Source organism: Zootoca vivipara, chromosome 2 (assembly GCF_963506605.1).
Source record: "Zootoca vivipara chromosome 2, rZooViv1.1, whole genome shotgun sequence".
NCBI lineage: Eukaryota > Metazoa > Chordata > Lepidosauria > Squamata > Lacertidae > Zootoca > Zootoca vivipara.
Window position 1 is genome coordinate 18,031,961 of NC_083277.1, and position 26,274 is coordinate 18,058,234.

At 46.2% G+C, this 26,274-nt stretch overlaps 1 protein-coding gene and 1 non-coding gene across 2 annotated transcripts; one reads left to right on the plus strand and one right to left on the minus strand.

Annotated features, from left to right (window-relative positions):
- The first annotated feature begins 610 nt into the window (after positions 1–610).
- Positions 611–18,855, plus strand: LOC118080932 (L-amino-acid oxidase BmooLAAO-I). Its single transcript, XM_035106970.2, has 7 exons — positions 611–715; positions 6,752–6,969; positions 8,897–9,009; positions 10,452–10,653; positions 12,215–12,283; positions 15,525–15,661; positions 17,621–18,855. Exons 1-7 carry the CDS (start codon positions 658–660, stop codon positions 18,426–18,428), a joined length of 1,605 nt encoding a protein of 534 aa, XP_034962861.2. The 5' UTR covers positions 611–657; the 3' UTR covers positions 18,429–18,855.
- A 1,948-nt stretch (positions 18,856–20,803) lies between these two features.
- TRNAE-CUC (transfer RNA glutamic acid (anticodon CUC)) lies at positions 20,804–20,875 on the minus strand. The gene has a single exon. It is a non-coding gene; the product is annotated as a tRNA-Glu (tRNA).
- Between the last annotated feature and the right edge of the window lie 5,399 nt (positions 20,876–26,274).

Below are 26,274 nucleotides of genomic sequence, written 5' to 3' on the forward strand. Positions count from 1 at the left end.
TTGTCTTCCTCCGGAGCTTTCTCCACGAAAACCCACTCTTTAAAACTCAGTTGGAGCAAACGGCAATCTGCAGAAAACCCGTTTAATCTGAAAAGTAGGTATGGATAAGCCCTTAGTCTCCATGTTGCCCATGTTGGACCCACCAGGGCAGAGGAGGAGGACAAAAGGAGAACGAGTTGATTTTGTGCAGGCATCCCCAAACTGCGGCCCTCCAGATGTTTTGGCCTACAACTCCCATGATCCCTAGCTAACAGGACCAGTGGTCGGGGAAGATGGGAATTGTAGTCCAAAACATCTGGAGGGCCGAAGTTTGGGGATGCCTGATTTTGTGTGTCATTGCCTCTGGCTCCCCCTACTGTTGGCCTCCCAGTTTTCTCCCTACCAACCACTATGGCACCAGCCATCATTCGGGAGACAGGGGCTGCTACCTTCATGCCTTGCTTGTGGGGCTTCCTAGAGACATAAGTGCAAACCACAGAACCAGATATTGAGAGAATTCCAGTTCTTTGATAATTGCTTAATGCATAATTAGAGTGAGAGGAGGAAGAGAAAGTAGGGGAGGAGCCTGCCAAATCATTCTTCACTCCCTTTCCTGTTCTGTTTGTGTATGAGTGTTAATTTGAAAAAGTATCTGGAGTTCCTCACTTAGCAAAAGAAATGGGTCCAACAAGTTTTGCCATCCAAGTTCCCAAGGGGAAAGATATGAGCATCTTCTGTAAGTATAATTCTGGGTAAGAGTACATCGCTAATTGTCTGATTTTAATCTTATTAATGACATTTCTGATGTCAATTTCACTATACTCAACTTTCAGAAACTATTGCTATTTAGATAATATGTGGGAGGTTTTAGTAGTAGTAGTAGTAGTAGTAGTAGTAGTAGTAGTAGAGAAGCAGAGAGCACAGAATAACAAGCGACAGAGAGAAAATACTGTTTGATATTATCCATTTCCAACGAAAGAAACGTATGTTAGATAAAAATGTCTTTTTATCTAACAGATGACGGATCAACTATTTGGTGGATTTGAGTAATTCAGTATTTGTTCACCAGCATACCTAGTCGCTGATGTTATTGGATTTAGAGAAGAGGAAATGTAAAAATCTTTTGCAAGTTGCTATTAAACAAGCACGCTTTAAATTTATTATTGTTGTTTTAATTTGTAAAAGTACATAAAGGAGACTGAGTACTGTACAAAAATCCCAGCTCACAAGAAAACAGTCTTAAAAAAACCAAAACCCCAAAAAGTATTTCCAGTGCAAGATTTTAAAATAATATTCCGCCAAGTTGAATTTCAGAAAGCAAAAGGTGTGGGAGGACAGGGAGGGGGAGCTTGAACTTGTTGAGGAAAGCTCGGTTTTGACTCTTAAATATTACCTGTGGGATTTTGCTGTTGTGCAAACCCCCACTTATTTCAGTGGAACTGATGCAGGAAAGCCTTGCACCCAACTAATAGTGCATGTCTGCAATGTGAATAGCTGTGTGTCAATCCGAACTTTTGCTATGGTTTTACTACTGTACTGCTGTAGTCCTTGCATGAGTAAAATATCCTTGCTGCGTGAGTAAAAAAAGACTGTCATAACTTAATGTGACATGAGATCTTATCTCATGAATAAAAATCTGCACAGGTCATCCAGTTCCTAGTAAAAGCTGATCGACACCTGCTGCACAGACAAAAGCAGACAAGGAGAACCAGTTTAGTCTTTGCTCACTAGGCTAATATTCTTTCAACTTCTACTTAAGCAGACGAAGCAAAATGGGAAATAGGCAGAAAGGAACAACACAACAATAGAGCTGTTGGAATTACAGGAACTGCTCATCTCAAAGTCCCTTCTCCATTAGAATGCATTGGCTAAAATTAGTACAGTACAGAAACCCTAGGTTTCTCTCCGAAGCTCCAACAAGGAACTTACTCAGCACTCTCAAGGAACCAACACATGCCTCTCCTTAAGGACACGCATTCCCTTCCCCCTCCATCGCTTACCTTGTCATAAGTTTGGGTTCTGTAGCAAAATGGTCACACTCACTTTCCGTAGGCATTTGAGAATAGTTATGGATTATTTCACTCTTGAGACCAATGTGTGTATATACAGTAGGATTTGCTGCCTGCTTAGATTTTAATTTTGCTGTGCAAAGCTGCATTTATATATCCTGTCCCAGGTGTGCCAACTCTAGGGGGCTGAGGTGTCATGGGAGTTGTAAGCCAGCCACATTTGGAGAGCACCAGACTGGGGGAAACGGATCTATTGCGTGTGGCTCTAGTTGCATTTCAGTAGTGTAGATTTTATTTTGTTTAATTACTTGTTGGTTTTGGCCTCATAGCCCCACCTAACCTTGCCCATTTGACACTACTTCCCAGTCGTACAGCGTGGAAGCACAGGGGGTACAAAATTGTTTGGAGCACAAAATTTCAACATACAGCTGTGCACTTCCATTGCTGGGCTCCATTGAAAATGGCTTCTCCATGCAAACCAGGAAATGTCCTCGCCACCAGACAACAGAACAACTCTTATCTCTGCAGCTGCAATCTCTTGTGTGACATGGACGCCCTTAGGCAATTGAATGTGCATGCGTACTCCGTCTGTTTACCTCCCACCTGAATTATATGTGGGTTCAAGCAAGACCCAAGGCAGTGATTCAACTTAAAGGCTTTATTGAACATGATCAGCTTTCTAAACCCCAAAGCTGTGAATCATAATTTGGAGCTTAAGAGCCAATGCCAGTAGCCCAAACCCTGATATTGCTATGTGATTGGATATCATGTATTGAATCAGAACACAGGGGCTCAGAATCCTTAATCCAGACTCAAGCCCAGGCGAACACAGACCAATGAATACCTGATACTACCCATCCCTCTGCGCAGCTCTGAGCTCTGGCAACCCACGGTACACCATTGCTACTTCCTCCAGATTTTGCCCACGACGAAGCCACGACAAAGTGACATTCTGAAATCCCTCAAGGCATGTGCAAAGTGCATTTCTTTTGCCATCTGCGTCCCGTTTGTATATGCTTAGAGTTAAAAGAGCTCAAGGAGGGTTTTTTCCTCCCTCTCTCATAATAGCAGAACTTGGGACAATCCCATGAAGCCAAAGATTGGAAGTTTCAGGAAAGAGAAATAAAAACACTTCTTTGCATAAGAACGTACGGTAGTTAAACTGTGGAATTCACTTCCACAGGACAGAATGGTGGCTTTAAAAGAGGATTAGACAAATGCATGAATGATAAGGCTATCAGTGGATATTAGGCATGATAGAAATGTCGGAGGCAGTATGCTTCTGAATACCAGGTCCTGGGAATCACAAGTGCGGAGACCACTGTTGCATTCAGGTCCTGCTTGCCGGTTTCCCACAGGCATCTAGTTGGGCACTGTGAGAATAGGATGCTGGACTAGAATGGGCTGTCACCTGATTCAGCAGCACTTTGGCTAGGCTGGGGTGAAGGTAGCTAATGAGTTTCACACCAGGGTGGAAAGCCCAGACAGATTATTCAGCTATAGCAGGAGGCACAAAATAGGTTAACATTTGCGCAACTCCTCGGATGGGGTCAATACTTATAAGGTCCCAATACATCATTACATGTGACGAACGCATGATCACGTTAATAATAATAATAATAATAATAATAATAATAATAATAATAATAATAAATTTATTATTTATACCCCGCCCATCTGGCTGGGTTTCCCCAGCCACTCTGGGCAGCTTCCAACATACTGTTGGCTACATACACACATGATCATAGAAATACAGAAATGATTGGATGATTTGCATGTAGTAAAAGGTAAAGGGACCCCTGACCACTAGGTCCAGTCGTGGACGACTCTGGGGTTGCGGCACTCATCTCGCTTTATTGGCCGAGAGAGCCAGCGTACAGCTTCCGGGTCATGTGGCCGGCATGACTAAGCCGCTTCTGGCAAACCAGAGCAGCGCACGGAAACGCCGTTTACCTTCCCACCTATTTATCTACTTGCACTTTGAAGTGCTTTCGAACTGCTAGGTTGGCAGGAGCAGGGACCGAGCAACGGGAGCTCACCCCGTCGCGGGGGTTCGAACTGCTGACCTTCTGATCGGCAAGCCCTAGGCTCAGTGGTTTAACCCACAGCGCTGCATCGTAGAAATCACAGAAATACATCATAGAAATCATGATCATAGAAATACAGAAATGATTGGCTGATTTGCATGTAGTAGTAATTAATATTATTATTAATAATAATATCCCACCCATCTGGTTGGGTTGCCCCAGCCGCTCCGGGCAGCTCTGGGCAGCCGCTCCGGCGGGAAGGTAAACAGTGTTTCCGTGCGCTGCTCTGGTTTACCAGAAGCGGCTTTGTCATGCTGGCCACATGACCCGGAAGCTGTCCACGGACAAACACTGGCTCCCTCGGCCTATAGAGCGAGATGAGTGCCGCAACCCCAGAGTCGGACACGACTGGACCTGATGGTCAGGGGCCCCTTTACCTTTACCTTGGATATCCCACCCATCTGGTTGGGTTGCCCCAGCCGCTCTCGGCAGCTTCCCACACATATAAACACACTGACGGGTGGTATGGGGATGGAGGTGAGGATGGCAGTGAGGACACAACGGTTCAGGACCACTAGCAGAAGCAATCTGGTGCTTCCATGGTGCAACGCCTTATTGCTTGATAGCATCAAGCTCAGTCGTGGGTAGCAAAGGGGAAAGTTTTGCAATCACTCTTCAGTTAGAGCTTTAGTTCCTTAAAAAGCAGGTTCTAACAGGGTCTGCGGTCAAACTTGGCTTCTGCCCCCCACTCCAGAACAATGTCTTTAGACAATGACAGGAATCTCCCAACCACAAAGCCTGTTGAAAGGGGACAGTTGGAGGATGGATTGAGGTAGAATCCCGACAAAACAGAAGTACTGTTTCTGGGGGGCAGGGAGGGCAGTGTGGGGGACTCCCTGGTTCTGAATGCACTAACTGTGCCCCTGAAGGACCAGGTGCGCAGCCTGTGGGCCATTTTGGACTCACAGCTGTCCATGGAGGCCCAGGTCAATTCTGTGTCCAGGGTAGCTGTCTACCAGCTCCATCTGGTACGCCAGCTGAGACCCTACCTGCCTGTGCACTATCTCACCAGAATGGTACGTGCCCTGGTTATCTTGCACCTGGACTACTGCAATGCGCTCTACATGGGGCTACGTTTGAAGGCGACTCAGAAACTACAACTGATCCAACAACTGCAGCAGCTACACAGGTGACTTGGAGCAGCCGCCTGGTCCATATAACACCGGTCCTAAAGGATCTACACTGGCTCCCAGTGTTGTTCCAAGCACAATTCAAAGTGTTGGTGCTGACCTTTAAAGCCCTAAATGGCCTCAGCCCAGTATAACCGAAGGAGTGTCTCCACCCCCATCATTCTGCCCGGACACTGAGGTCCAGCTTCAAGGGCCTTCTGGCGGTTCCCTCACTGCAAGAAGTTACAGGGAACCAGACAGAGGGCCTTCTTGGTAGTGGCACCTGCCCTGTGGAACGCTCTCCCAAATGATGTCAAGGTGATAAAGAACTAAACAACTTTGAGAAGAAATCTGAAGGCAGCCCCGCATGGGGGAAAAAATAATGTTCGATGTTTTGTTATGTTGTTTTATTTGTTGGAAGCCACCCAGATATTATTATTATTATTATTATTATTATCATCATCATCATCACCATCATCATCATCACCACCACCACCACCACCACAGTTTGGCTTTTGTTTTAACAAACATCACATGTGAGCTAAATAAAGGTAAAGGGACCCCTGACCATTAGGTCCAGTTGTGACCGACTCTGGGGTTGCACGCTCATCTCGCATTATTGGCCGAGGGAGCTGGCATATAGCTTCCAGGTCATGTGGCCAGCATGACAAAGCCGCTTCTGGCAAACCAGAGCAGCACATGGAAACGCCGTTTACCTTCCCGCTGTAGCGGTTCCTATTTATCTACTTGCACTTGACATGCTTTCGAACTGCTAGGTTGGCAGGAGCTGGGACCAAACAACGGGAGCTCACCCCGTCGCGAGGATTCGAACCGCCGACCTTCTGATCGGCAAGTCCTAGGCTCTGTGGTTTAACCCACAGTGCCACCCGCGAGTTAAATAGGTAGTGCTAAATATGTCATGTCATTTGCAAGCAGAATCTAACTGGACAGAAACAACTAGTTGGGGGAAAGCAATCATGACTATACTTAGGATTCAAGCACTGCCCCTGTCAGAATTTTGAGAACACCCCAATTTTGTTTTGAAACCTTTAATGATGGTGTCATTAAACACCCCTCCCATGCCATTGCTAAATCTTATCTGACAACACCAATTCATTTTTCCTGTTGTAATATATAACTGGTAGGCAGTTTGCAGCCAACACACCCAAGGTTCAGCCACTTGACCCTTGAATGTGTTTCTTCTGCTATGTACACTTCACACTTGGCCAGTCTTGGGAGAGGCTTGTAAACACCTAAGAACGTCAGAAGAGCTTGCTGGATCAGGCAAATGGCCCACCTAGCCCAGCATCCTGTTCCCCCCAACAGCCACCCAGCATAGCTGCCAAGTTATCCCTTTTTTTAAGGGATTTTCCCTTATGCTGAATAGGCTTCCTCGCGAGAAAAGGGAAAACTTGGCAGCTATGCCACCCAGATGAGACACTTCCCTCCTGCCATTTGTGCCTCTAACCAAAGGGACATGGATTGAGCGTGGATGGCAGAATGTGGACAAACAGGAACATGCAGACTAATATATTTATTCTATCCATTTGTGTATTTTGCATTCCAGTTCTTTCGGCATTGCTATTCTTTTCCACCCTGCGAAGCTGCTACACAGATGATCCTAGTCCGCTGGAAAAGTGCTTCCAGGATGCCGAGTATGAGAATTATCTAGAGATAGCCAAGAACGGGCTGGGCAATGCATCGCACCCAAGACATGTGCTGATCGTGGGAGCAGGCATGGCAGGCCTCAGCGCAGCCTACACTCTCACAGAAGCTGGACACCAGGTAAGGGGTCTTTTAGTCCTCACTAGGGAGCTGTGTCCCTAAGGACCTGTGTCCTCACTAGGACGTGGGTGGCGCTGTGGGTTAAGCCAGAGAGCCTAGGGCTTGCCGATCGGAAGGTCAGCGGTTTGAATCCCCGCAACAGGGTGAGCTCCCGTTGCTTGGTCCCAGCTCCTACCCACCTAGCAGTTCGAAAGCATGTCAAAGTGCAAGTAGATAAATAGGGACCGCTACAGCGGGAAGGTAAACACCGTTTCCGTGTGCTGCTCTGGTTCGCCAGAAGTGGCTTTGTCATGCTGGCCACATGACCTGGAAGCTGTACGCCGGCTCCCTCGGCCAATAACGAGAGATGAGCACCGCAACCCCAGAGTCAGTCACAACTGGACCTAATGGTCAGGGGTCCCTTTACCTTTACCTAGGGACCTGTGTATTGTTTGCACAAAGTCTGCAGGGAGGTTAAACCACTGTGGCTCTTTGCCGGGTATTCATTTTTTACTTTGCGGGGAGGTTAGGTGTTGCATCAAAGGAAGTGTTATTCCACACTTCACAGAGCATTCTTCCCCTTTTCTTCTCACAAAGAGTCTGATCAAGGAGGTGGGGGTTAAGGTTTGGTATTCGAGGGCACCAAATCAGTTTTAATCATGCAACCTGGCTTCGCAATCTGAGTTTGGTGGTATGTGATGGAGTCCCACCCAAAAATACCATGAATCTTTTTGGCCGCAGCAGATCTCACAAGGGCAGCCATTTAGCATGGCACAGATGTTACCTGGTAGCATAGCTGCCAAGTCTCCTGTATTCCCCGGGAAATCCCCGTTTTTCCAGCTGTTCCTAGCTGAAAAAACAGATTTTTTTGTTTTTTCCTGGTATATTCTGGCGCGGCGGCCATTTTGGAACTGGGCGGAGCATGCTCAGAAGCGACTTTTGATGCTGCTCTGCCCAGTTCCAAAATGGCTGCAGTGCGACTTCTGGCGCGGTGGCCATTTTGGAACTGGGCAAAGCAGCATCAAAAGTCACTTCTGAGCATGCTCCGCCCAGTTCCAAAATGGCGGCAGCGCTACTTCCAGTCTGCTACTTCCGCCCGGTCCCTTATTTCTCCGACAGCAACTTGGCAGGTATGTCTGGTAGTTGGGGAAACTAGGCCGAAAAAGGTGGGGAAGCGTAAGGAGCTGCCGTAGTCCTGTGCTGCCAGCCACAGCAGAGCTCAGTAGAGAGAGAAGCCAGCCAACCAGTCGAGTCTCAGGGGGGTACTTGCCTGGAGCCAGAGGCCGTATGCAAGGTTCAGTCCAGTCAGGAGTATCTGAGTTCATGAAATCAGATGACCCAGGGGTCAAGAAAGCGGAAGGTCCAAGGTCACAAGAAGCAGCAAGGTCTGGCCAGGAACGACAAAATTTTTTTCTAGCAACTGACTGAGGCAGGAAACCCTACTTAAGAAAGCTGGAGCCAGCTGGTTCTCCTCAGGAGCAAGAAGGCTGATCAGCAGTGGGTGGAGTCACTCTGCCTTCTGCTCCTTCAGGCTGCTGCTCAGCAGGTGAAGCCGACTCCTGGCCCATGACAGGAGCAACAGGTGAAATCAGAATCATAGAATCATAGAGTTGGAAGGGACCCTGTGGGTCTTCAAGTCCAGGCCCCTGCAATGCAAGAATCTCAGCTAAAACATCCATGACAGAGGGCCATCCAATCTCTGCTTCAAAACCTCCAAGGAAGGCAAATCCACAACCACTGGAGGGTTGAAACTGAACATCGGACCCTTGTAAATCAGCCCCGAGAAATGGAGGAACCCATGTGGCCATGCTGATTTATCAGCCGGATGCTGGGTAAGTCTCAACTGCCCTCGAGAATTGTGATGTGGACCATGGAAATCGAGGCAGGCAATTGTAGCATGAATCAGTCGCTGGAGTGATTCAGCAGCAGCTGTCCTGTTTGCCTTCAGGTGACCGTTCTTGAAGCCAGCAACCGCGTGGGGGGACGAGTGGAGACGTATCGAAATGAGCAAGAAGGCTGGTATGCAGATCTGGGGCCCATGCGTTTGCCTCAGGCACACAGGTGAGACGGGAGGTTATTACCACACGCCTTTCACTTGATCTGCTGAGCACGCATAAATCCCGCCTTGCTCATCCGTGACTGGTCTTTCCATGGCCATGTGTCCCAGTGTGCACTTGGCTGTGTGGGAGACAAAAGAGCTGTTGGCCTGTTGCCACGAGGAAGGAAGTGTATGCTGAGTTGAAGACAATGTATGACTTTCTTGGATGTGGCCCACTAGTTGGATAAAATCTTCGCTGCGAGGCCTAAGGCAGTTTGTTTTATGTGAAAGGGACAAAGCTGATGGGAGGAGGAGGAGGAGGAGGAGCACTCATTATTCCTCCCTTCCCCAGGGTGGCAAACGTAGCTCACCTCCCTTTTGCCCCACAATGCACCTGTGAAGAAGATAAAAGTTGAGAGATAGTGACTATTTGTAAGCGCTGGGCAATGGGAAGCTGCCCAGAGTGGTTGGGGCAACCCAGTCGAATGGGTGTGGTATAATAATAATAATAATAACAACAACAACAACTACTACTACTACAACTAGGTGTTTGGGAAGTGCTGTCCACAGGGCTTACCAAACCTTTTGAGCTATCTCTCCCCACCCCCAGTCTGTTTATATATTCATTAAATACAGTGCTTTTTTTCTGGGGGGGGATGCAGGGGGACGCATAGCCCTAAACATTTTGTGAATCTAAGTTTGGCCTCATTGAGGGGCAGTACTTCAATATGAGTAGGAAAATGAGAGTACCCCTAAATATTTTTTTGGGGGGGGGAGCACTGATTATATATATTTTAGGTGGCAGGTGGATGATTAATATTCTGCAGCCTTTGAAATGTGCTTGTGTGCTCCTGTTTTGACCAATTATACGTGCTTTTATCTTGTGAACTGCCCTGAGATGAAGAGCAGTACAGTCGTACCTTGGGTCTCGACTGCCTTGGCTCCTGAACAAATCGGCTCCTGAACAATCGAAACCCATAGCTGCCAAGTTTTCCCTTTTCTTGCGAGGAAGCCTATTCAGCATAAGGGAAAATCCCTTTAAAAAAGGGATAACTTGGCAGCTATGTCGAAACCTGGAAGTGAGTGTTCCTTTTTCGAATGGTTTCCGGAAGCTGGACCTCTGGTGCAGCTTCCAACTGGCTGCAGGAGCTTCCTGCAGCCAATAAGAAGCCGCGCTTTGGTTTCCGAACGTTTTGGAAGTCAAACGGACTTTTGGAACGGATTCCATTCGACTTCTGTGGTACGACTGTATATAAACCTAGTAAATAATAATAACATAATAATAATCTCTGCTTCTGACTGTGGAAGCACAGCATATCCATCATTGCCAGTAGCAATTGCTAGCCTTGTCCTCCATGGGTTGATCTAACCCTCTTTTAAAGGCATCCAAGCTGGTGGGCAACGCTGCCTCTTGGAAGAGCAAATTCCAGTTTTGACTATGCACTGTTCCCTTCTCATGCCCTAGGATTGTCCGCGAATATGTCAGAAAGTTTGACCTGAGTCTGACGGAATACTTTCCAGAGGATGAGAACGCCTGGTATTTGATTGACAACATCAGGAAGCGAGTTGGGGAGGTCAAGAGGAACCCCAGCCTCTTGAATTACACTGTGGATCCCTCAGAAGAAGGCAGAACCGCTAGTCAGCTGTATGAGGAGTCCCTCCATCGGGTTGGCATACTTTTTGTGCTTCTTTTAATTGGGAAAACCTTCTGTGTCCTGTTCCAAATATTAAGACCGTAGAAGTGGAGAGAACCAAAAGCCCGTCTAGCCAACACACCCTCCTAAAATATATTGTAGAGTTGGGAAAGATTTAAATAAGGGTAACAAAAATGACGCAGGTGGCGCTGTGGGTTAAACCACAGAGCCTAGGGCTTGCTGATCAGAAGGTCAACGGTTCGAATCCCTGCGATGGGGTGAGCTCCCATTGCTTGGTCCCAGCTCCTGCCCACCTAGCTGTTCGAGAGCACCTCAAAGTGCAAGTAGATAAATAGGTACCGCTACAGCGGGAAGGTAAACGGTGTTTCCGTGTGCTGCTCTGGTTCGCCAGAAGCGGCTTTGTCATGCTGGCCACATGACCTGGAAGCTGTACGCCGGCTCCCTCTGCCAATAACATGAGATGAGCGTTGCAACCCCAGAATTGGTCATGACTGGACCTAATGTTCAGGGGTCCCTTTACCTTTAACTAAAATGACCAAGCGACTGGAGCAACTTCTCTATGAGGGAAGGTTATTCATATGAACTCCTTGAGGCTTGCTTCTGAATAGATTGGGGGATTTTTTATTTTTACAAAGTGGAGGCATGAGGATTATGCATAGTATACAGAAAGTGGATGGGGGGTTTTCTCCCTTTTTCATAACACTAGAACTTTGGGATATCCAGTTAAGCTGAAGGTTAGAGGATTTGGGATAGACAAAGAAAGTACTTTTTCAGGCAGCACAGCACATTGTAGTAGTAGTAGTAGTAGTAGTAGTAGTAGTAGTAGTAATTTATTACTTATACCCCGTCCATCTAGCCAGGCCTCCCCAGACACTCTGGGTGGCTCCCAGCAGAATATTAAAAACATAATAAAATATCAGATATTAAAAACTTCCCTGAATGTGGCCGCCTTCAGATGTCTTCTAAAAGTCAGATAGTTGTTTATTTCCTTGACATCTGATGGGAGGGCATTCCACAGGGCGGGTGCCACTACCAAGAAGCCCCTCTGCCTGGTTCCCTGTAACTTCACTTCTTGCAGTGAGGCCCTCGGAGCTGGGCTGAACGATGGGGGGTGGAGAAGCTCCTTCAGGTATACCGGGCTGAGGCCGTTTAGGGCAGGGGTCAGCAAACTTTTTCAGCAGGGGGCCGGTCCACTGTCCCTCAGACCTTGACAAAAATATATATGAATGAATTCCTATGCCCCACAAATAACCCAGATATGCATTTTAAATAATAGGACACATTATGTTCATGTAAAAACACCAGGCAGGCTCCCCAAATAACCCAGAGATGTATTTTAAATAAAATAACACATTCTACTCATGTAAAAACATGCTGATTTCCAGACCGTCTGCGGGCCGGATTTAGAAGGCGATTGGGCCGCATCTGGCCCCCGGGCCTTAGTTTGGGGAACCCCTGGTTTAGGGCTTTAAAGGTCAGCACCAAAACTTCAAATTGTGCTTGGAAACATACTGGGAGCCAATATAGGTAAAATATGAAATGCATTCTGACTTTTTCTTTATGGTCATCCCAGGTTGAAGAAGAGGTGAAGAGGACAAACTGTACCTACGTCCTGGATAAATATGACACCTTCTCAACCAAGGTAAAAAAGAATGACCCACCCACCCCCCATTTCTTTTCTTTTCTTTCTTTGGATGTTACCGTGGCCTTTGGCTAGCGCAATAAAACCCAATAAATTAACAAAACTAGCTAAAGCAATGCCCCAAACTTGCGAAGTGCAAAGTGTTTTTCTGAAACTTTATTGGCGCACTTCTGTTATATTACTAGAATATTACACAAGCCTATAGTACCATGTTTTCCCGAAAATAAGACACTGTTTTATATTTATTTTTCCTCAAGAAGACACACTATGGCTTATTTTCCGGGGGTGTCTTACTCCAGTGGGAAGGGCTTCTTGTGGCTGAGAGCAGCAAGCTGTTGCCAGGAGGTACCGCGTCCAAGTCTTATTTTCGGGGTATGGCTTATATTGCAGAAATGCGTAGAAATCCAGGTAAAGGTAAAGGGACCCCTGACCATTAGGTCCAGTCGTGACCGACTCTGGGGTTGCGGCGCTCATCTTGCGTTATTGGCCGAGGGAGCCGGCGTACAGCTTCCAGGTCATGTGGCCAGCATGACAAAGACACTTCTGGCGAACCAGAGCAGCACACGGAAATGGTGTTTACCTTCCCGCCAGAAGGTATTTATCTACTTGCACTTTGACATGCTTTCGAACTGCTAGGTTGGCAGGAGCAAGGACCGAGCAACAGGAGCTCACCCCATCACGGGGGTTCGAACCGCCGACCTTCTGATCGGCAAGCCCTAGGCTCTGTGGTTCAACCCACAGCGCCACCCAGGGCCGGCTCTAGGTAGGCGGGGCGCTGCACAGCGAAGCCGCGCGGAAACCATGCTGCGCCCTGCGAGGGCGGGGGCTCCGGAGCGATCTCCGCCCCTCAGCGCCAGGACACCCGACCTGCTCGAGACTGCCCTGGCGCCACCCGCTTTCCCGCAATCCTGCTACGACTTATTTTATGGGTATGTCTTATTTTCGGGAAAACAGGGTAGTTACCCAGCTTCCTAGGTATCCCACTGTTATCCGGATGACCAGGCTCCTATTTTATTACCAGGAGGAAATTCCAGGCAGCTTTCAAAGTTATAAGAACAGGTTTATTGATTGTCAGACAAACAATAAGGTGCAGGAGAATAAAGCTTCTCAATCTGCACAAAAACCATGTGCATGTACAGAGTGTGATATACCCTTTCCATATAGCAAAGCTCAGCCTCCTGCCTGTGCTTTTGTGGTGGGCTACATCCTGGAGAAGCAGGAAAAATAACAACTCTTGTGGGGAGCTAAATTTCCTCTTGCAAGTTTGTTCTAACAGGTGCAATGGTTAGATTTTTTGCATAGATCTCTAAAACACTGTGTCTGCATATTTGCTGCACTATTGAGCTGAACATAATATTGTCAGGAAAAGGGCCTACTCACAAGGAGACCCCTGGCAGAGACGCATGCCCGACTGGCATGTTCCCTGTTTCCTGGGCGATCGTTTGGGAGCTTCCGAGCCTTCCTCAGCCCCCGGACGTCCAGTGATTGATGTGGGAGCACATCAACACACTCTTAGCATCTGCAGGTACTTGCACAGTTGCGTAACAGACCACAGAAACTCAGCATTCTGGCTAAGCTAGTTTATTTACACATAAACAGACATGGAGCATGGAACATGGCTCCCTCTCTCTCTAGCATCATACAGCAAAGAAAAAGAACAAAGGAACAACAGTCCCACTTAGGAACACAGTAAGACAAACATCCTGTCTACATCACTTCCCACTCTGTGGAATGAAAACACATACCCAGTCATGTGATAGACAACAAACCCATGACTGACTGCACAGGGGGAATGGATCTCCCAACAAATATTTAGCTGAAATGGAGCTGCATACATAAAATGGAGTCTCTCTGGCTCTGGTTTTGCACTTATGGCTACTTTGGCCTCCCTGGCATGGCTAGGATTGTTCTGGCCCAGCTCAGGCCCAGTGCCTCACCACCGAGATATCCTGGGGAGGGGGGGGCACATAAAGAAGGGCCTCAGGTGATCATTGCAGGGTCCAGGTTGGTTCATATGGTGAGAGGCAGCCCTTGACCCTTTGCAATCCTGAGTCGTTTAAGGTTTTGTAGGTCAGAACCAGCACTTTGAACCACAGAATGATAGAGTTGGAAGAGACCACAAGGGCCATCCAGTCCACCTGCCAAGCAGGAAACACCATCAAAGCATTCTTGACATATGCCTGTCAAGCCTCTGCTTAAAGACCTCCATAGAATCATAGAGTTGGAAGAGATCACAAGGGCCATCCTTTGAATTGGGCCCAGAAACTAATGGGCAGCCAGTGCAGTCAGGCCAAGCCGTCTGGTGCAGGTGAACAAACTGGCTGCCAAATTCTGCACCAGCAAAAGTTTCCAAACTGTCTTCAGAGGCAGTCCCATACATAACACATTGCAGTAATCTAACCTCGAGGTTACCAGAGTGTAGACAGCAGAAGATGGTCTATCCCTGTCCTGATTAGGGGTTCAGCGAGGCCACCAGCCAGAAATGATGGAAGGCACTCCATGCTGCCGAGGCCACCTGAGCCTCAAGCAGGGCCGGATTTAGGTTTGATGAGGCCCTAACTAAGCTACTGAAGGTAATGGGGCCCTTTATATGTCCAGCTGTCCTTTGTCAACAACAAATTGTCGCTATATTTTGTGTTGATTATATGCTATATGGTAATTTATGGACCTCATAGGTATCTAAAGCCATTTGCACATAACAAAATATGTATTTTATCAAAGTAACTGTTGAACCGAAACCACTGTGCTAAAGAATAGGTTTCCCCTGGGGAAAGAAGGAGACCCCTCAGACCTCTGCCTAGGAATCTCAGGACAAACAGAAGGCAGGCATAGGCAAACTCGGCCCTCCAGATGTTTTGAGGCTACAATTCCCATCATCCCTGACCACTGGTCCTGTTAGCAAGGGATGATGGGAGTTGTAGTCCCAAAACATCTGGAGGGCCGAGTTTGCCTATGCCTGCCCTCAGGCTATACGGCTATGTTTACTTACCTGGGGCTGAGAGTAAGCCTCACTGAACTCAGTGAGATAGATATATAGAGGACTGCACTGCAACTTTTTGCCGGATCCAATTCCTTGCTTTCCAGAATAAGTGAATCCCGAAGCCTGAGAACCTCAGGATGTCTGTCTTGTGTACTAGATTCCAAAATCACTTGTTGCTCGGTGGTGTGTTTGCTTAAGCGTCTTTGCTGAGTGCCGTCCTTAAAGGTGGTTATTTTACCCCCCCCCCCCTTCCCATAACAGCAATATTTAATCAAAGTAGCAAAGCTGAGTCGTGGAGCTGTCGAAATGATTGGGGACTTGCTCAATGAAGATGCTGGCTATTACCAGTCGTTCATTGAAAGTATGAGAGGTGAAGTGATCTTCTCTTCTAGAAGGAGGTAAGTGGAAATACACATTGCAAGGAAATAGGGAGGATTTATTCTTGCTGAAGTAAACAATCTGCTCTTCTTCAGACTAGATAGCCTTTTGGTTCATTTCCAAAACTAGGACCGTCTGTAGGAACGTCTCGGGACCTCAATACCTTAGGAATGCCTCTCCCCATACAAACCGACCCGGACCCTGAGCTTGTAATCGGAGACCTTTCTCTATGTCCCCCGTCCCTCCAAGAGGTTCGGAGGATGGCAACACAAGAACAGGCCTTTTCTGTGGTGGTTCGCCATCTGTGGAATGCTCTCCCCAGAGAGGCTTGCCTGGTGCCATTATCATGGGTGTAGCTAAGGGGGGCAGGGGGCAGAACCCCCCCCCCAAAAAAAATGTATAGCAGCAAGCTGAGGTTCTGCCTCCCCACGCCAACAAAAGGCCTGCCTCCTCAACAAAAGGCCTGCCTGTTGTGTATTGAAGTTCTCACCCTGGCCACCAGGGGTATTGTGTACATAGTTTTCACTCAGGTCCATGTTACAATGTTGTCAGCCGGCTGCCTATAAAAGCAGGCCAGCTGAGCTGTTCAGTTAGTTCTGTTCCAGCTTGCTAATGAAGAACTGCTTTGGAGAAATCGCTGTGTCTTCTGCTATTGTCTACCCACTATTAAACACTGCCCCATCCCCAACAAAAATCCTGGCTACGCCCGTGGCCATTATTACATATCCTTAGTAGGCACCAAGCAAAAACATTCCTCTTTATTCAGGCCTTCAGCCATTAAATAATCTGTTATTATGATTATTTTATTATGCAGTGCAGTATTATGCTCTGCTTTTTATTATTTTCTTCTTAATGTTTTAAATGTTCTTAATTTTGTACACCGCCCTGGGATCTTTGGATAATGGTTGATATATAAATCAATGTGCTCCTTCTCCCTACAATGAAGCCAACATAAAGATGTAAGAGTCCAGCTGGCTCTTGCCAAAGTTCCATCTAGACCAGATGCCTATAGGAAACCTGCAAGCCAGACCTAAGCTCAATAGCCACAATCCCCACTTGTGATGCCCAGCATGCACAGAATCATAGATTGCAGAGTTGGAAGGGACCCTGAGGATCATCTAGACCAACCCCCTGCAATGCAGGAATGCGCAGCCATCCCTTAAGGGGATTGAACCTGCAACCTCGGAATTATCAGCACCACACACTAACCAGCTCAGCTGTCCCCTTGGATAATATACCGTGGTACCTTGGTTCTCAAATGCCATGGTACTCAAACAACTTGGAACCCAAACACTGCAAGCCCGGAAGTAAGTGTTCCAGTTTGGGAACTTTTTCCAGAAGCCGAATGTGCTCCGTTTTGAGTGTTATGCTTCCATTTTGAGTGCCACACTTCCGTTTTGAGTGCTACGCTGAGGTCTGTCTGTTTTTACTATTTATTTTGAGTTTTATGTGACTGTGTGGAACCCAGTTCAGCTGCTGATTAATTGAGTGACTTCAGTACATTGCTTTCATTTTATGGATCAGTGGTATCATTAGATAGTAAAATTCATGTTAAATTGCTGTTTTAGGGGTTGTTTTTAAAAGTTTGGATTAATCCGTTTTGCATTACTTTCTATGGGAAAGTGCGCCTTGGTTTTGGAACGTTTTGGTTTTGGAATGGACTTCCGGAACGGATTAAGTTTGAGAACCAAGGTACCAATGTTTCCACAATTAATAAAAGCCATTGAATACCTTCCATAAACTTGTCTAATCCTCTTTCAAAGTCACCTGACTTGGTGGCCATCTCCGCAGCTTGTGGGAGTGAATTCCAGAGTTTTAACGCTGTTCTGTGTTCAGAAATGCTTCCTTTAGTCTGGGCTGAACTGAGCAACAACTGGGCAACACACAACAGCAGTTCCCAGTGTAGCTGAAGAGGGCTCTTCCATCTCCTACCTATCCCTTCATCAGCATTAGTTTTTGCTTTGTTTTGTTTTTTGCAGGTTTGATCAAATCAAGGGAGGCTTTGATCAGCTGCCAATAGCCATTTACAGAAGCATTTCGGAAAGGGTGCATTTCGGTACCAGGGTGGTCAGGCTGGAGCAAGCAGGCGACAGCGTCACCGCTGTTTATCAAACCGCCAACAAAGCAGTGTTCAGCGTGACGGCCGATTACGCCGTGGTCACCGCCACCGCCAAGGCCACGAGGCGCATCCATTTTGAGCCGCCCCTGTCGCGTAACAAAAGCCACGCCTTGCGGTCCATCCACTACAGGAGCGCCACCAAAGTCTTCCTCGCTTGTGCCGATAAGTTCTGGGAAGCTGACGGGATCCGCGGTGGGAAGTCCACAACTGATCGCCCGGCCCGATTCGTCTACTACCTGACTCAAAACAGTTCTGGCAGCGTTGGGGTTGTCTTGGCTTGCTACGTCCACAGTGACGACTCCCGTTTCTTTCAGGCCCTCAGCCATGATGACATCATTAGCATCGTCCTGGATGACCTGTCTGCCATCCACCAGCTGCCCAAGGGGTACATCCAGGCTGTGTGCCAGTCCTCTGTAATAAAGAGGTGGAGCTTGGATAAGTATTCCATGGCTGGCTTTGCTGCCTTCACCCCCTACCAGTTTGTCGATTATAGCGAACCTCTCGAGAAGCCAGAAGGCAGGATCCATTTCGCTGGGGAACACACTACCAAAATCCATGGTTGGCTGGACTCCACAATCATGTCAGGGCTGAGGGCAGCAAGAGAAATAAACCTCGCATCTAGGAAGCGGCTGCCCAGGATCAAGCCGAATGACAAAGAGGAACTTTAAACAGGCACCCTGCAAAAGGAGAAAAGATCGTTTTAAAGGAATATCTTGACATACAGGAGTTTTGAATTGGGACATGTCAAAATATTGCTATGAGTTTGGGAAGAAGGAAGTAGGCTGTATGCGAGATCCTTGGTGTTATGTATTGAAGTTCTCACCCTGGCCACCAGGGGTATTGTGTACATAGTTTTCACTCAGGTCCACGTCAGTTAATTTGGGCAGGAAACCCTGTGCTGTTGTTGTTGTTGTACAATGTTGACAGCCGGCTGCAGACACTGGAGAGACCTGTCAGGAGTAAGCATGAACCAATGGTACCAAATAGTGTGGGAAGCAGCCTTACTAGAAAAATTAACCAATAAGCTGAAAATGACACGGGGACAAAAAGAAGAAGATGGCTTCATCCCGGTATGGCTCCCCTTTATCACATACACAGCCCAACAAGACAGTGACAAAAATCCACCAACAGCATACAAATCAATATGGTTAACCTGATCCAAAACACCCACCCACCCCACTCGCACACGAAACAAAGATCACCACAGCCAACCACAAATGAACAACCATACCCTAGGCCAGGCATCCCCAAACTTCAGCCCTCCAGATGTTTTGGACTACAATTCCCATCATCCCTGACCACAGGGCCGCAGTTTGGGGATGCCTGCCCTAGGTCAAGCCCAACATCTCTCACCACCAAAGGAACACAAGCGAACAACAGAGAACCTGCACAAGCGACGCTGACCAAAAAAAACCTCATACTGTATATTAAGTAAAATAGAAACATTGGCACCTGACCCCACCCCCACCCACCTTTCCCCCATCTACCTCTCTTCCCCTTTTCTTCCCAATGTCTCAACAACTGAAACTGATTTGTAAAAATGTTATGAGAGACATTGCACATACTGTATTTCTGTAAATCAAGAAAATCTTTAATAAATAAAATAAAATAAAAGCAAGCCGGCTGAGCTGTTCAGTTCAGCTCCAGCTCACTTATAAAGGACTACTTGGTGAAACCTCTGTGTCGTCTGATATGTCTACTCACTACTTAATTAATACTTCTAACCGCTGGATCCAGGCAGTGTTAAAATATAAGCCAGGGTGGTGGGCCATTAAGAGAACAAAGGAATGGGGGGCTCTGAGCAAGACAGAAAATGTGTAGAGCTCCCTCCCTCAACAAACAAAGCCGGAGTTTTTCAAGTGATTTGACCTAGAAATACGCTGGAGAGAGTCTAAGCAAGGCTTGAAAGCAAGGTTTGATTTCTGTTTGACTCCAAGGCTACGACTCTGAAAGAAACGAGACCCTCTTTGGGTGTCAATGTTGTGAGCCCCTCCATAGTACAGATCTGCAAATAAACCATAGATTATGAAGACACCACCCTGGGTAAGCGCCTCCAACTCCTGGAATCTCTGGGTTCTTGGGGTGGTATGCAACAAAATCTAACAGCATTTCTAGATGGCAGACAAAAATGCAAAAGAAAATTAAAAACCATGATCCAGTGTCAGTGGTACCATGTTGCTGTTTTTCCATTCTGTACAGTATATATTTTCCTTCCTTTCCCGGTTATACTGTGAAGGGGAAACCAGATGGACAGCAAGGCTGGAATTTATAATACAGGGATGCAGAGTGGGGAAATTTACATTTCTCCACACAGAAGGAACTGAAATGGGAGGAATATGGAAATTTGAAAATATTTGTTCATTTATTTTGCCAGCAACATCTCCACTCATTTCTTCTTGTGTAGTTACAGTACAATTGGAAATAATTAATCTTTCAATAAAATAAAAAATAAAAAGCTTCTTTTTTTGCAGAACATAAGCAATTAATGTTATTTCGGGAGTGGCACCCACCCTGTGGAATGCCCTCCCACTAGAGGTCAAAGAGAACAACAATTACCAGACCTTTAGAAGGCATCTCAAGGCAACAGGAAGCTTTTAATGTTTGATGGATTTCTCTATTTTAGTGTTTTGTTGGAAGCCACCCAGAGTGGCTGCGGGAACCCGGCCAGATGGGCGGGGTATAAATAATAAATTATTATTATTATTATTATTATTATTAATATCCCCCCATTTCATTTTTATGTTATTTCCTTATTTTTGAAGGAAGATGTTTTTGATGTCTTAAAAAAAATCTGGGGGCGAAAGTGGGACAGGTTTCCAGCACTGAACTACTGTAATATCAAAATCATGTCAAATCACACAGGAAGTTTCTGCATATATCCCCCCCCCATTTAATAAGGATTATTTCGTTAAACAACTTGCAATGGAGCATTCAAACGCAAAGCTTTTGAAAGCAAAAGTAACCTGTTTTCAAGCATATTGCATACTTTTGCGAAAGGTTTATACAGTTGAATTTGAAGGCAAAAATCCTTTCAAAAGGAGTGTTCCCTGACCGGGAATCGAACCCGGGCCGCGGCGGTGAGAGCGCCGAATCCTAACCACTAGACCACCAGGGAAGTCGTGGTAGGTCTGATCAGAAAGCTAGCCATCATACTGTACAAGGAAGGCTTCAGTTCCGTGCACAATGTGCCTCCTTCCCAATTAAATGCATCTGCATGTCAAAAACCGCAAGCATTTCGCGTGCACACAGCTCTGCAGATGGTTCTCTGTTCGTGGATCCATTGAAATTTCCCTTCTACCTAGAAATTGCCTTCTGCAGAAAACCTGAGCAGTTTTTAAAACTCCTGCGAATAAGATAACGAAGCGGCGGCGTTTCTCGTGCAAGTTCGGCAGCATTCTAATTTTACGTCTGCACTGCGGGATAACTCATTTGTGGACGGATGCGAAGAAACCGGAACTTTATTTCTTTTACATAAGCTTGGGGGTGGGGAGGTGGGACCTAGTTTTAATTCACCGACAGAGCTTAGGCTGCAATCCTTGCACACTTACGCGGGAGTCAAGTCCTACTGCACCCCGAGGGGCTTAGCAGTTCTAAGCAGACACGTGCCCACGATTATACCGCTAAAACTCAGCGCGATCCACCATCAGAGGATCTCCAGAGTCTTCAGGTCTTTCCCAGCGCTGCCTGCAGACGCCTCTTGCCACTGGCAACTTGCTTCTCCCCATCAGCCCCACGAGAACGAAATGCGCAGGCGCCGTAGGATTCGCCCCAGCAAAGGAGCGAACCAGGCAGCTCCTCTGGAATCTAAAGGAAGCTTCCGATTGGCGGTTTGACAGTCCCGCATTCAGCCAATCGCGCAAAAGCCTCATTGGGAGCATCCCGCGCGCCGGGTGACGTAACGTTCGAAAGTCTCGGTGTGTAAGGGGACAGCAACCCTACTCAGAGTAAACCTATTGGAATGAATAGGCAAGGTTGACTTAGATCTAAAGAATTGTCCACCTTAGAGACGAACTAAGTTTGTTCTGGGTATAAACACATACAATTTAACAATCCTTTACATTACAGTATATCATATCACCAAAAGGCACAACCCACCATTATTTCTTGTTGCTTCTTTGCAGCCTCGTGTAATGGTGGAAGTGGTTCAGTCAAATAAATACTGCAAATGGTTTTCAACAACCTATAGTTACAAGTCACAGATCTCTCTCCCCCCTCCCCAAAAAAGCTAGTGCCTCCTTCTTCTCAGGTTGGTATTTGACAGTATTTGGAATATTTCTGTAATTAATATCCAAACTGACCTATTTTGAATATTAAGTTTCAAAATTCAATACAGTGGTACCTCGGTTGTTAAACGTCTCCGTTGATTAATGTTTTGGAACTTGAGCACCGTAAACCTGGAAGTAAATGCTTCCGTTTTCGAACATGCCTCGGATGTCAAACGGCTTCCACTGAGGTACCACTGTATTTTTCTCAATTTTCTCAATAAATTTGTAGATCACCCTTTGTGCCTCAGTTTTCGAACATTTCGGAAATCGAACGGTCTTCCGGAACAGATTACGTTCAAAAACCAAGGCACCGCTGCATATTGTGGTATTTAATTTTCAGTATTGTGAGTTGCATTGTTTTATGTCTTAAATTTGGAATTCAATTTCCTTTCTGTAAATATTACCTTCCCCACATTTTTGGATCTGATTGTTATTAAGTATCACACAGTGGATACTTTTGTTAATCAGCATTTTATATAACTATATTTGTAGCCATCACCCAAACCAAAGCTCAGTTCTGGAGAATAGAATACACATTTACACTTGAAAACTGCTAAAGTTCTGATTTATTCGAAGAAGTGAATGACCCTAATAAAATCCTAATAAATCCTGCTTTACTGGAATTGTGGTTCTTTTCTTTTCAAAAGCCACCTCTTTCGAGTCTTTTCCATAGCAATTCTCTCTGTTCGGTTGCCGATGAGATGTCTAAAGTGGTAAATGACAGGATTTCTTGGACTTATGAAGGCAGCAATATATTTTTTAAGTCTCTTCGGTATTATATGGATCTTCTCAGGGCAGCCTTTGCTCCTCTCCTTTCTTGCCGCCGCTGGAGAAGAAGAAAGATGCTTCTTTAAGCGGTGGTGATGGTGGCGGGCTGTTCAGCCATGTGCTTGGTCAACTCCTTTTCCATGGCCTCCTTCAAGGCAGTTTGGACATTGTTGCAGCTGATGAGGGCCTGGGCCTGCTCCGCTTTCTGCCTCAAGGCCTCTACTTGGGTCGCCACGTGTTTGTATAAGTCTGCCAACAAGGTCTTCACCAGATTCCTGGCCTTGGCCTCCATGCGCACCTTGGGCATCTGTCGCAGAATTTTGGCGGCAAAGAGATTTGAGGAACAGATCTTTCGGGGCTGCCCACTGCTCCCTGACTTGGTGCCTGAGGTCCTCTTGGCTTGACGCTTCAAATGAGGCTGCTTCTTCTTATGTTTTTGAGCCTGGAGCTTCTTCCAATTCCATCTCGCTTGTTGGTGCTTCTTGTTGACATTTTTTCTCTTTGGAACCCTGGCTTTCTTTTTGCCTTGCTGTTTGGCTGCCATTGTTCTGTTCTCCTTAAGCTCCGGCCTTCAAATGTCACCATATTTTTGTCAGCATGGGGATATATAGGCAATATAGCATGACAATGAAAGTGCTTCTGGCTTCACTGTAGCCGAGGAACCATTGTTACCCTGAAGGGGACTATGACCTCTCCCTTACTATGATCTAGCTGTGAGTTTTGACAGTGGCTCCTGGCAGATATTAACTGCACCTTGCACTTCTACTTTTACCACAGAAATCAGTTTTGAACTAAAAAAAAAAATCAGCCGGGCTTCATCACCCTTAGGCATGTTAGCCCCCAAAGTTGATTTATCATCACAACCTGCGTTTCTGCACCAAAACATTGTTGTGTGTAATCTGAGTATCTAAAGACTACGGTCCTGGGATAGTCCTTCCGCTCCCTACTTTGCCCACTGTTGGTGGTAGAATACAGATCAGTCCGGGCAGATCTCTGGACAGAAGCCAACTTTCCCGACGGCCCCTATTGCGGTGCCTTTAGAATATTCTTTGTGTGCAACTATTTGCAAGTGCTTCCTGATTGCTGAAGGCCAACTTTCAGCAACTCTCTCCAGGTAGCCCCAGGTTGGCAAAGTTTGCTGGACACAAATCCTCTTAAAGCTGCAGCAGAACCAATTGAAAAGTGGGCAGGAGAGCAGCTCTTAATGTTTTCAAAGGAGCTCAAACTGAACTACCACCAACATGCTGGAAGGAAAGCTGTTTTGGACAGATTTTCTATAAATGCCACCCCCCTTCTTCCATATTCCATTCCTGGTTTGTTTGTTTTAAAGCAAACCAACTCTATTATTTCCATTTGTCAAAGTCAGAGCAGCCCTAAACCTTGAGAAACATTTCCAGGAATCAGCATTAGTTTTGAAAAGGTAAAGCAGTGTGGATTTTGGTTGCTCTGGGTTTTATCTGGTAGACATCCACACTGGCAACTGATAAAGGCACTTAAGTATGATAAATGTGAGTTTTATGTATAGTTTTAAGTAGGATCAAGTTACACAGGTTATTAATGACAGTGCTCATTCTGGAACAGGAGCATAGTCTTTCAAGACACTTCTACACAAGGCTGATTATCTTAAAAGTTGCAAATTTATCAGGGCTTTGGGCTGTGCTTTCCAGTCAAACAAGATGAGCAGGAGCGGTTTAATAATTTGTATGGGAAAATGAACTCAGCAGTATTTAGTTGGGTCCTCGTGCTGATTGCTTCTAAAACTGTGTGTTTGTATTCCAGCATTATCTAGGCCAGGCATCCCCAAACTGCGGCCCTCCAGATGTTTTGGCCTACAACTCCCATGATCCCTAGCTAAGAGAACTAAGGTCAGGGATTATGGGAATTGTAGTCCAAAACATCTGGAGGGCTGAAGTTTGGGGGTGCCTGATCAAGGCTGTAACAGGGGTCTTCTCAGAGCTGCAGGTGGCCACTGACTGGAGCAAAGGCCCAAATGACATCATAAAGATTTGATTATTACACATTCATCAAAATTCCAAAGGTGAGCTTGAGCAATGCAAAGCTGTTAAAAAGTTAAATCTTGCCTCCTAAATGTGGCCAGCTTTATAACCATTTTTAAAAAGAAAATAAACCTTCATTTTTTTTGGTGTGAATAGCCACTTTGGCATTTTTTATTTTTTATTTTGTATAGCACCTCCTACATGACTAGCAGCAATCTGAAAGGCCAACGGCAGCTATTAGCAGGTGGCATTTAACTAAGTTTTACTCAGACCCACTGCAATTAATGGATCTTAGTCATGGTTATGAATTTAAGTGGGTCTACTCTGAGTAGAAATTAGTTGAATGCTAACCATTGGATTCTCCTTAACGTTTTGTGAGGGGACAGGGTTAAGGTTTCCACACATCGGGTCTGCACAATTTTCAAGGCATTTCTTGAACTTCCATTTATTCCTGCTTCATATGACAACCCAGACGCCTTTGTACATTTGTGTTTTATGTAACTAGGTTTCCAGTCAGCAACCAGCAAGACACAATGTCCCAGATTAAAAACAACACACACACACACACACACTTCAGTGAATAAGGCTGCTAAAAATCCTGATTTATTGGAACAATATATGGTGTTTCTTTTCTTTCAGAAACCAGCTCACAATTCTTTCATATATTTTGATTTATGTTCTGATTTATGGCCGATGGCAATGGAAAATCTCTTGGGCATGTGTAGTCTGTAGTCCAAATTTAGCTTCCTTTCCCACTGCAGTGGTCTTTCACGACATCCCCATAAATGGAACATTTGTTGCAAGCAATGAAGGTTGTTGGAGGTGAAGCTGGTATCTTAGAAAGCGGTAGATTACAGGATTTCTTAAGACACATTCAGGCAGCAAAGTCTTTTAAAGCTTTCTCAAGTTTAAGGGTCTTTTTTTCAGGGCAGTGTTTGGTCCTCTCCCTTCTTGGCCCTGTTGGAGAAGGGGAGGGATGTTTCTCTAAGCACATTCGTTCCTAAGGGGCTCGGATGTGTGGTTCACCAACTCCCTTACTACAGCCTCCTTCAAGGCTGTTTGGACATCAGTGCAGCTGATGGTAGCAGATGGGCTCTTCTGGCTCAAGCGGTCTATTTCCGTTGCCACGTGGTTGTACACATCCGTTAGCAGGTTTTTAACCATGCCCTTGGATTTGACCTCAATGTATGCCTTTAGCACCTCTCGCACCATCTTGGACGTAAACAGCTTAGGGGAACAGATTCTCACCACCTTACTGGTCACAGTATTTCTGGCAAGTGGTTCCTTGACCCCGTGCTCAAGGCAAGATGGGAACTTTCTCTGTTTACGGTCCTGGAGTTTGTTTTTTCTGGTGTGCTGATATTTCTTCTGGAGCTTCTTTCTCTTCAAAGCCCCAGCCTTCCTTTTCACTTGTTGTTTTGCAGCCATTTTTCTGTTCTGTTCACTTCTGTTCTGAAGCTTCGAGCCCCCTGCCTTCAAATGTC

Excerpts from the sequence above, each read along its gene's own strand:
- LOC118080932 (XM_035106970.2), top strand. The coding sequence starts at position 658 with ATGGGTCCAACAAGTTTTGCCATCCAAGTTCCCAAGGGGAAAGATATG. Across the intron at positions 6,970-8,896 it reads TCACAGAAGCTGGACACCAG|GTGACCGTTCTTGAAGCCAG; the intron begins GTAAGGGGTCTT and ends GTTTGCCTTCAG. Across the intron at positions 15,662-17,620 it reads ATCTTCTCTTCTAGAAGGAG|GTTTGATCAAATCAAGGGAG; the intron begins GTAAGTGGAAAT and ends TGTTTTTTGCAG.